This window comes from Rutidosis leptorrhynchoides, chromosome 8, assembly GCF_046630445.1.
Source record: "Rutidosis leptorrhynchoides isolate AG116_Rl617_1_P2 chromosome 8, CSIRO_AGI_Rlap_v1, whole genome shotgun sequence".
In the NCBI taxonomy this organism is placed as follows: Eukaryota; Viridiplantae; Streptophyta; class Magnoliopsida; order Asterales; family Asteraceae; genus Rutidosis; species Rutidosis leptorrhynchoides.
This window is the reverse complement of record NC_092340.1, coordinates 343,217,434-343,228,768: the sequence shown is the minus strand read 5'-3', so window position 1 is coordinate 343,228,768 and position 11,335 is coordinate 343,217,434. Positions and strand designations below refer to the sequence as shown.

Here is an 11,335-nt window from a genome sequence, read left to right as displayed (position 1 = left end):
CGTGATGGGTAGGAACCGAATTGGGACAGAAAAGTGGTACTGTTGTTTCAAGGCCCAACATTGAAAGTCCATTTAACACATAATTGGCCCAATCGAAGAAAACGGTACATGGCCCAAATAAAGGCCCAACAATAAGGAATGGCAGCTCTATCAATAGCCCGTTACCAATCCCAAAATATAAAGAGAAGGAACTTGGCCCCCGGCCCAACAATATCTGAATTCGTGGCTCAACAATATCTCATTAACAAGTCGATAAAAAAATGCAGCTGTAGTAATGACATCATTATCCACTTTTTGGTAACAAGCTCGATGGAAAAGAATTTGGTGGTGGGGTTCGTCTGGTACACAGAAACAACAACACAACGTTTTCTTTAATAAAGTGGGGTTATTCTTTATGGTTGTCGGCCAGATAGAAAAAGAAGAGGTAACATGCAATGTAAATTAGAAAACTAATATTAATTGTAGTCTAAAAGGCAACTCGAATAGACCAGTGAGTAGTTGCAGTTTAGGCGATCAATTTGGGTTGTTTAAAATATAAACACACGTAATAGCAATAAGGAAGTGTTCTTCGATCTGGATAGTAACAGAAACAAATCGAAGTAAATAGCAGGTGGTTGTCGTGGTTCATGCTGAGGAACAAAAAAAGAAGTGAATAAGGGTGTTGGTGGGGGTTTAGTTTGACAGGAAACAGCTGAATAAGGCAGCCGTTATAGCATCAAACAGTGATAAAAAATCATGGGTTCGATGGTACATGGTTTGTGGTTTCAACGAAGAGAGAGAGAGAGAAGAAAAAGAAAAGGAAGGTGGTTATTTATTGGCGACGGGTTAACGCAGCAGGGAGGCTGCTGTAGGGCAGCGGTGGTGGCTGCAAAAGATAGGTAGCAATTAACAATTGGTTCACAATGGTTCTAGTTCATCACGATTTGAACCGAAAATAGAAAACCGTATAGCAGCTGTAGCAAACAACAAACTCGAATATAATTAGAAAACCAAAGTTGCAGCAGGAGCAGTTTGTAATGGCGATGGTGTTGGTAACCGGACTGAAACAGATCGGAGTAGTAACAATTCCTTCTTTGGCTCATCGCAGCTGATAAGAAAATTGAGCAGGTGGTGTGGTCTAGTCCCAAAAATATAGATGATGAATTATTGAGTGAAATTAGAATTGAGTAGGAGGAAAGGAATATAATAATATGTGTTTGAGTTGGGGTTGGTAAGAATCTGTATGCATATCAATATGTATGTGTGTGCAAATAGAATTAGGAAACAGAAATAGCAGTAGCATAACAGCTAGTTGTCGATGATTGTGGTTGAGGGTGTTGGATGGTGGCGGTTGTGATGGTCATGGTGATTGCCGAAGGTGGTCAAGGTGGTTCATAGTGGAGATGGTTGCAAGAGTGAGGGAGTCATATAGAGAAGAAGGAGGTGGATGATATCTATATGCATATATGCATTGTGTATATTTATATATAAATACAGAGAAAGAGGTGTTTGTTTTTGGAATCCCAGGAGAAGACTACAGTTTTACTATGTTCTAAACGATCACACATGTGTCTTATTATTTTCAATAATTTGTGACAACTTTCAACTAGTGCATTTTTTTCTTTTTGTCCAATTTGGCAGTTTCTAATTTTTTTTTTTTACGGCCAAAGAATATATATTATAAATCAAACGTTCCCTAGCAAGACGCTAAGGGAAAATTACAAAGGCATAGAAAGCCATAAGTTCCAATTGGAAGCTAAATGACTTCTATTTTTAATCCAACGAAAAGTAAAACTTCTAATTACATCAAATAAACTACTTTTAGAACAAAATGAATCGTGAAATACAATGCCGTTCCTAAATCGCCATAGAGCCCATAAAGTAGTAACCGTAACTGTTATAATTCAATTCTTAGAAGTGACCGGTAAGCTAATGCCTTCTAACCAAACCACAAACGAATCCCACGAAGACATTTGAGGCAAACCACAACCAAGCCAAATCGGGATTTTATGCCAAATGTCACACGCAACATTACAACCGAAAAAAAGATGATCTCTCATCTCTATATCATCATTGCAAGTGGGGCAAACAATGGAATCGACCTCTATTCCTTTCGTGGAGAGGTTCCAGCTAACGGGGATACGATCTAATCGAAATCGCCACAAAAAAATGTTGACTTTGCGAGGAACAAATTTGAACCAACTCGTACCAACTTGGGATGATGGAAGCAGTTTACGTTCAATTAGAACACGTGAGTCCTTAACATAAAAAATGCCATCTTTATTGGCATTACAAACCCATGCGTCAGGTTTGTTAACGAGATTAGGATTACCCAACAAATCAGTGAGGTTATTAAGAGCAATAACATTTCTACCACCAACGATATCTCTATTCCAATTCAAATGCCAAGCGCCCTTAATAACTTTAGAAGCAATAGATCCGTTCGGATCGGAATCTAAGTGATAAATTCGGTTAAAACGTGCGGCTAACGTCTCATTACCGATCCATAAATCATGCCAAAAACGAATAGACTCACCGTTCCCAATAGCCATTTTAAAAATATCATTCGGAAGAAGCTCATCTCGTAGACAAGAAGAACAACACTTGACAATGTTATTCTAAGTGCTACTGCCAATCGAAGTTTCCTCAAAAATAGAACCATGAATCGACTTGACTATTTTCACCCATAAATCATTTGGTTTCGTAAGGTATCTCCATCTCCATTTGATAATAAGCGCTAAATTGAAGGCTTTGAGACTTCCAATATTAAGGCCACCTTTATCATACGAGGCTAGAACTTGGTCCCATTTGACCCAAGGTAACTTTTTAACCGAATTACTACCGCCCCAGAAAAATCTAGCCCGGATAGCTTCGAAACGTTTTAGGACAGTTTCCGGACACTTGAATAACGACATATAGAAAATCCCGATACTCCCCATGACCGACTTAATAAGAGTCAATCTCCCTCCTGAAGAGATAAGACTTGCTTTCCATGCTGAGAGTTGAAATGTCCCGTTCATATTGATTATAAACGTTCCATATTAATTGATTTCGTCGCGAGGTTTTGACCTCTATATGAGACGTTTTTCAAAGACTGCATTCATTTTTTTTTAAACAAGCATAACCATTATTTTATCGATAAAGGTTTAAAAAGCATTACGTAGATTATCAAATAATGATAATCTAAAATATACTGTTTACACACGACCATTACATAATGGTTTACAATAAGAATATATTACATCAAAAATAAGTTTCTTGAATGCAGTTTTTACACAATATCATACAAGCATGGACTCCAAATCTTGTCCTTATTTTAGTATGCAACAGCGGAAGCTCTTAATAATCACCTGAGAATAAACATGCTTAAAACGTCAACAAAAATGTTGGTGAGTTATAGGTTTAACCTATATATTTATCAAATCGCAGTAATAGACCACAAGATTTCATATTTCAATATACATCCCATACATAGAGATAAAAATCATTCATATGGTGAACACCTGGTAACTGACATTAACAAAATGCATATAAGAATATCCCCTATCATTCCGGGAAATCCTTCGGACATGATATAAACGCATTCGAAGTACTAAAGCATCCGGTACTTTGAATGGGGTTCGTTAGGCCCAATAGATCTATCTTTAGGATTCGCGTCAATTAGTAGATCGGTTTACTAATTCTTAGGTTACCAAGCAAAAGGGGCATATTCGGCTTCGATCATTCAGCCATATAATGTAGTTTCATTTACTTGTGTCTATTTCGTAAAACATTTATAAAACTGCATATATTCTCATCCCAAAATATTAGATTTTAAAAGTGAGACTATAACTCACTTTCACAGATTTTTAATTCGTCGAGAAGTAAGACTTGGCCACTGGTCGATTTACGAACCTATACAAATATGTATATATATATCAAAGTATGCTCAAAATATATTTACAACATTTTTTAATACGTTATAATGTTTTAAGCTTATTAAGTCAGCTGTCCTCGTTAATAACCTACAACTAGTTGTCCATAGTTAGATGTACAGAAATAAATATAAACTATCTTGGATCAATCCACGACCCAATGTATACAAGCTTCAGGCTAGATCACAACTCAAACTATATATATTATTTTGGAATCAACCTCAACCCTGTATAGCTAACTCCAACATTACTGCATATAGAGTGTCTATGGTTGTTCCAAAATATATTATATAGATGGGTCGATATGATATGTCAAAACATTGTATACGTGTCTATGGTATCCCAAGATTACATAATATATATTAGAATACATGAATAATACAATATAAGTTTGTTAAGTTATGATTTGTATAGAATTGTTACAATATTTCCCGTAGCTACAACAATCAAAAAATATCCAATCTTGTTTTACCCATAACTTCTTCGTTTTAAATCCGTTTTGAGTGAATCAAATTGCTATGATTTCATATTGAACTCTATTTTATGAATCTATACAGAAAAAGTATAGGTTTATAGTTGGAAATATAAGTTACAAGTCGTTTTAGTTAGAGGTAGTCATTTCAGTCGAAAGAACGACGTCTTGATGACCATTTTGAAAAACATACTTCCACTTTGAGTTTAACCATGATTTTTGGATATGGTTTCATGTTCATAAGAAAAATCATTTTTCCAGAAGAATAACTTTTAAATCAAATTTTATCATAGTTTTTAATTATCAAACCCAAAACAGCCCGCGGTGTTACTACGACGGCGTATGTCCGATTTTACGGTGTTTTTCGTGTTTCCAGGTTTTAAATCATTAAGTTAGCATATTATATAGATATAGAATATGTGTTTAGTTGATTTTAAAAGTCAAGTTAGAAGGATTAACTTTATTTGCGAACAAGTTTAGAATTAACTAAACTATGTTCTAGTGATTACAAGTTTAAATCTTCGAATAAGATAGTTTTATATGTATGAATCGAATGATGCTATGAACATCATTACTACCTTAAGTTTAGTAGGTAAACCTACTGGAAGTGACAAGAAATGATCTAGCTTTAAAGGATCTTGGATGGCTTGAAAGTTCTTGAAGTAGGATCATGACACAAAAACAAGTTCAAGTAAGATTTTTACTCAAATTAAGATAGTTTATAGTTATAGAAATTAAATCAAAGTCTGAATATGATTATTACCTTAAATAAGAAAGATAACCTACTGTAAATAACAAAGGTTTCTTGATCTTAGATGATTACTTGGAATGGATTAGAAAGCTTGGATGTAAACTAGTAAACTTGAAAGGATTTTCGAAGAGTTCTTGAAGTGTTCTTCCTAAGATGATTATAGCTTGATTCTTGAAGTAATTTTTGATGAAGATGATGATTAGCTACTGGAAAAATTCGTTCATAAGTGTGTGTTTGTGTGTTGAGAGAGAATTAGAAAGAGAATTGGAAGTGAAATGGAGTGAATGATGAGTGGTAAGTGGTGAGTGGTGAGTGGGGTTAAAAGGAGTTCTAGTTAGTTGACTAGTTCATGGTAGAAGTTAAAATTGATTAGTCATACATGACATAATCAAGAGTGGAATCCCATGCTAGTTCCTATTAGTATATACCCACAGTAAGTACGTCTAGAAGCTGTGTATAATACGGGTATGAATACGACTAGAATTCTTGATGAAAAAAGAATGGGAATGTAACTGTACCCATTTTTGTTAAGTATTAGTGTTTTGATATATGTCTTGAAGTCTTCCAAAAGTATATTAATACATCTAAATACACTACATGTATATACATTTTAACTGAGTCGTTAAGTCATCGTTAGTCGTTACATGTAAGTGTTGTTTTGAAACCTTTAAGTTAACAATCTCATTTAATGTTGTTAACTCATTGTTTATTATATCTAATGAGATGTTAAATTATTATCTTATCATGATATTATGATATATTAATATATCTTAATATGATATATATACATTTAAATGTCGTTACAACGATAATCGTTACATATATGTCTCGTTTCGAAATCCTTAAGTTAGTAGTCTTGTTTTTATGTATATAACTCATTGTTAATATACTTATGGAGATACTCACTTATCATAATCTCATGTTAACTATATGTATATCCATATATATATCGTCATGTCATTTTTACAAGTTTTAACGTTCGTGAATCGCCGGTCAACTTGGGTGGTCAATTGTCTACATGAAACTCATTTCAAATAATCAAGTCTTAACAAGTTTGATTGCTTAACATGTTGGAAACATTTAATCATGTAAAAATCAATTTCATTTAATATATATAAACATGGAAAAGTTCGGGTCACTACAAGAGTTTAGATCGTAACTTATCGTATAAAGAGTCCCAATTAGAGATTTTCTTCATACTCGTACCTATAGGAACGCCTAAATACGTGGTGGGGAAAACACCAACTCGAGCTCCCGAAGCATTAGTGAGATAAGAAATCTCACTTTCTGTAACCCCAATGCCAAAAACATGCGACTTTGTAACATTAAGTTTTAGACCCGAAACTCTATGAAAAATATCAAGAATAGTAAGGACGCGTTTGAGTTCTATAACGCTCCAATAAAAAAGAATCACGACGACATCCGCATAAATAAGATGAGATAAGTGAATATTATCCGTCCCAACACGAACTCCACGAATAAGGTTAAGTTCCATAGCGCGATGGAAAGCAAGGTGAAGGCCCTCCATCACTATGATGAACAAAAAAGGACTTAACGGGTCTCCCTGTCTCAAACCTCTCTCTATCGAGAATTCACAAGTAGGACTGCCATTTACTAGAACAGAAGTTCTAGCAGAAAAAAGACAACCCCTGATCCAAGAGCACCATTTGTCACCAAATCCGAGAGACGATAACATAAAGAGAAGATACTACCAATTAACCGAATCGTAAGCTTTTTCAAAGTCAACTTTAAACATAAGCATCTTCTTATTTTTGTTTTTGTACCACGCTATAATCTCACTAAGCATAAGAGGTCCATCTAATATCTGGCGACCTGTTATAAAAGCCGACTGCACCGGACTTATAATTTTATCAATGATTCGTTGAAGTCGATTAGTCAAAATTTTGGTGATCACTTTATAGAAACAACCGACTAAAGAAATGGGGCGAAAATCATTGATAAGCATCAGATTTCCCACCTTTGGGATTAACGAAAAGAATGCTGAGTTTGCTCTGCGGGGCATATTACAAGTATCAAAAAAACTTATAATATCCCTGCAAAAGTCAAATTTAAATAAGTCCCAAAAATGTTTTAAAAAACGAAACGATATACCATCCGGACCTGGAGCTTTAGAGCTCCCACAATTCCAAACAGCCACTCTAATCTCCTCATCGTCAACATGCTTTTCAATATCGATGACTTCATCAACAGAAAGACGTGAATGTGGTCTGATATGACCAAAGTCAAGATCAGATTCGTACTTACTGAATTTACTTTCAAAGTGTTCGACAAATCTATTTTTAATCTCGTTCGGGTCATCGTGCCATACACCGTCTACTAGAACACCCTGAATCTGTTGATGTCGTCTTTTCAATTTCAGCGAGTTATGAAAAAACTTGGAATTTTCATCCCCTTCGACATCCCATTTAATGCTAGCTTTTTGAAGAATATCAAGGTTAATCAATTTAGAAATATCATCTCTTTCGGACATCAATGAGTTTCTCAAATTAATGTCATCGTTACTAGCGTTACCAGAATCAATAATGATATCAAGTTCGTCTACCTTGTCTTTTATTTCTTTTAAACGTTTTGCTTCCGAAGATCTTGAATTATGAATCCAACTTTTTAAATGGATTTTCAAAATTCTGAATTTGGCAACAATGTCACGATTATTATCAATGCTAACAGTTTTCCATGCTTTTTTAACCGTTTCATCAAAGTCGGGGCGAGAAAACCATGAATCGAAGATCTTAAAATAAGTAGGCCCAAAATCTACTTTATCTTGAAACAATAAGATAGGAGAATGATCCGACTAACCCCGGGGCAAAACTAATCCTTTCAAGTCATCTACAACATTAACAACATTATGAGATAAAAGAAAGCGATCAATTTTACTAAATTTATTACCCGGTTTTGTTACGCCACGTGAATTGGAGACCGCCAAGAGGCATATCGAAAAGAGCATTTTGATCAATGAACTCGCTGAAAATCCTTGCATCGAGAGAGCAAAAAACAGAACCGCACCTTTCGTCACTAGTACGGACCGAGTTCCAGTCACCCATAAAAACATACTCGCCCGGATGATTTTCCAAAAATGAAGATAATTTATTCCACAAGTCTACTTTATCTGACAAAGCTTGAGGAGCGTATACATTGACATAAAAATCGTTAGATTCTCGCAGACCCAAGTGCCCTTAACAATGACAAAGTTAACATCACACCATATATCGCTTCTGATAAAAACATTCGGATCCCATATGGATATAATACCACCTGAGAACCCCGAGACAAACTTATGGCGAAATCAAAATTATGATTCCCCCAAAACGAACGTAACCGAGACATTAACAACTTAGGCATTTTCGATTCTTGAGTGGCTAAAAAATTAACATTAAACGTCACAAATAAAATCTCTAACCCATTTTCTTTTATCGAACATCAACGATCCGCATGTATTAATAAATAAAATCTTCATTTTAAATCAAAGTTATCGAAAAATCGATTCGAACAACTCTTGTTTCCTTTCAAACCATAACCAAGAAGTTCGCCAATACCGAATATATCTTCACTTTGATCTAAAGAAGAGGCATGTGATAAATCGTGATTAATAACCAACAGAGGGGATTGACAACTAACCCTTGAGCTCGTCAACTGATTAACGGACTTATCATCTGAGCCTTGAGAAAAACCTGATGGGTGAGATTTACTTGGGCTACCTGCTATGGGTTTAGTAGACACAGTTCCATTGTCTAAGCTAACCTCTTTAGCCCCATTCGTTTCAACCGTCCCTTTCTGAGTAGAACTATTAACTGAAGGCTCAATATCGACACCAACGAATTCTTTCAAGTGATCTGAGTTTGAAATATCATCCTCAGATGATGAACTTACTGAGGTATTACTCGACTCATCGCCTTTAGCTGAGACCGCTTCTTCATTAATACTATCAGTCACTATGGTAGCGTCTATATCAAACTGCCATGTACCAACCTCGTTTACAAATATCTCTGTATCAACACCATTAATAGAAACCGTAACTAAGGTAGAAATAGGACATTTATCATAAGTAGCAATACAAATCCTGCTTGTTGATAAAGGTAACTTGCAATTCGGTTCGAAAAACAAAAAGCGACCAAAAGAAGAAGCTATCTTCTTACTAGCTTTCGTTCCCCAAGCACAAGTGGGAATACCTGATAATTCAATCCAAATAATTCTTTCGTCAACAACGAATGAATCGGACGGTTAATTAATGCATGAAAACAATGATAGCATATTAGGGTTGGTTTTAAATAACTCACATGTATCAAGCGAATCGAATTGAAACCAAATCCACATGCCACCAATATACTGAATCTTAAAATTTGAGAAACCTTCAATGAAACACTGCTGATAAATCGTATACAAAGTACCAATATTCTTCACCTTAGCCATAAGAATCAAGTCTTCTTTGGATACATTAATCACATCTTCCTGTTCTAATGTAATTTTCTTGATAGGTTTAGAATTTTGGTTGCCCCGAATAATAGAAGCATACGAAACTTTATCATCAGGATTATTCTCTTTCATAACTGAGTTAGCAGATTTCTCCACCTCAACAACAGGAGCTGATTTAGTAATCGAAGGTTTAACCTGAACGACTGGAGCTTTTTTCTGGATAGGGATCTTAGATTTATCGACCTTCGAAGCTTCAATGAATAGGTGGTGACTTCCCATCGACACGTCGGCCAGACGTCTTTCCATGGCCAAAACGTTCTTAACTCCCATGAATCGCACAAACGCGAAACGCTTTCCAGATTTTGCCCTTTTTTACCGATGTATACGTTAATCAAATATCCATATTGATCAAAGACTCTTCGTAACGAGTCTTCAACAGCAGATAACGTAAAATTTGTAACGTAAAACGATTGGCAGTTTCTAACTTGATTCTTTTTGTATTTTAGACAAAAGAAAATTTCCTTTAAGACCCTCAATAATAGATAGAGAAATAGAAGATACCACCAATTACGCCTGTCCATGTCAATTTCAGTAATTTGATTGGGTTTTTTTTATTTTTTTTATTTTATTTTTTATATATGATACTGTGTCGAATCTAATCATACAAATTAAAAAAACAAGATGTTTACATACTCAAGTGTTTTGTCTTTTACATTACTCTTCTGTTGATTGTCAATCACTGCATGTATGGACAATAGTGAAGGTTTAGTGTACCTAATTACATATGTTTAAAAAGACATAATTCACTTACTGATTGATATATAAAAATAAGAATAAGAAGTATATCCCATATATTAATATCACAGTTTTATCTAAAAATCACTTAAGTTCGAATTAAACTTCTCTAAATAATAATGGAAACGTTCATCGAGTATTACAATTATTAAATAATTATATTTGATATACTCTCTCTATATATAGATTTATTTTAATAACAATTTAATTATATCGTATATTATTATTTTAAGTTATTATATATATACATATATTTATATTTATATTTGTATGTATACACATTTGTTTACAAATAATGGTTCGTGAATCGTCGGGAATTGTCGAAGTTAAATGATTGCAAGAAAAAAAAAACAGTTCAAAAATTTTGAGACTCAACATTACAGACTTGGCTTATCGTGTCGAAATCGTATAAAGATCAAGTTTAAATTTGATCGGAAATTCCCGGGTCGTCACATGACTCGTGTGTTGTGGCGAAAAATCTTTTGTAGAAATACATGATTTCGCTACATTAAATAATGTTTAGGTAGTTTATTGTTTATTAAAGGCAAGTGTTTGGGTAGTTTATGATTACAATACGCATGTTGAAAATTGATACAAATACAAACATTTATTAAACGAAAAGTGATAAATTAAAAATAAATAAACTTTTAAAAAGTAGAACAGTAAAAAAAAAAAAAAAGATGATGCTACATGGTGTTTATAGATATAGGTCAAAAAAATAAAATTGCAAACGACTATGATGTGCTTTAGTGCCAAAACGACAACTATGCATACCTAAAACGACCAATAATTGCTCTTCCTTTAGTATACGACAAGTGGAGAGTCCATGCGTGTTGTTGTGAAAAATGGTTTCGCTTCATACCTCAAACAATGTTTCGGTAGTCTATAATTGCAATTTGCACATCAACTATTGGTATAAAACTTTTATCAAATGAAAAGTAAAAATATACATACATACTAATTATTTGGCCCACAATCGTAATAGCAATTAAA

At 34.3% G+C, this 11,335-nt stretch overlaps 1 protein-coding gene across 1 annotated transcript; it reads right to left on the bottom strand.

Annotated features, from left to right (window-relative positions):
* Nucleotides 1-1,883: 1,883 nt before the first annotated feature.
* LOC139864580 (uncharacterized) lies at nt 1,884-2,531 on the bottom strand. Its single transcript, XM_071853162.1, has one exon. The coding sequence runs from the start codon at nt 2,529-2,531 to the stop codon at nt 1,884-1,886; it is 648 nt and encodes a 215-aa protein (XP_071709263.1).
* Nucleotides 2,532-11,335: the final 8,804 nt, after the last annotated feature.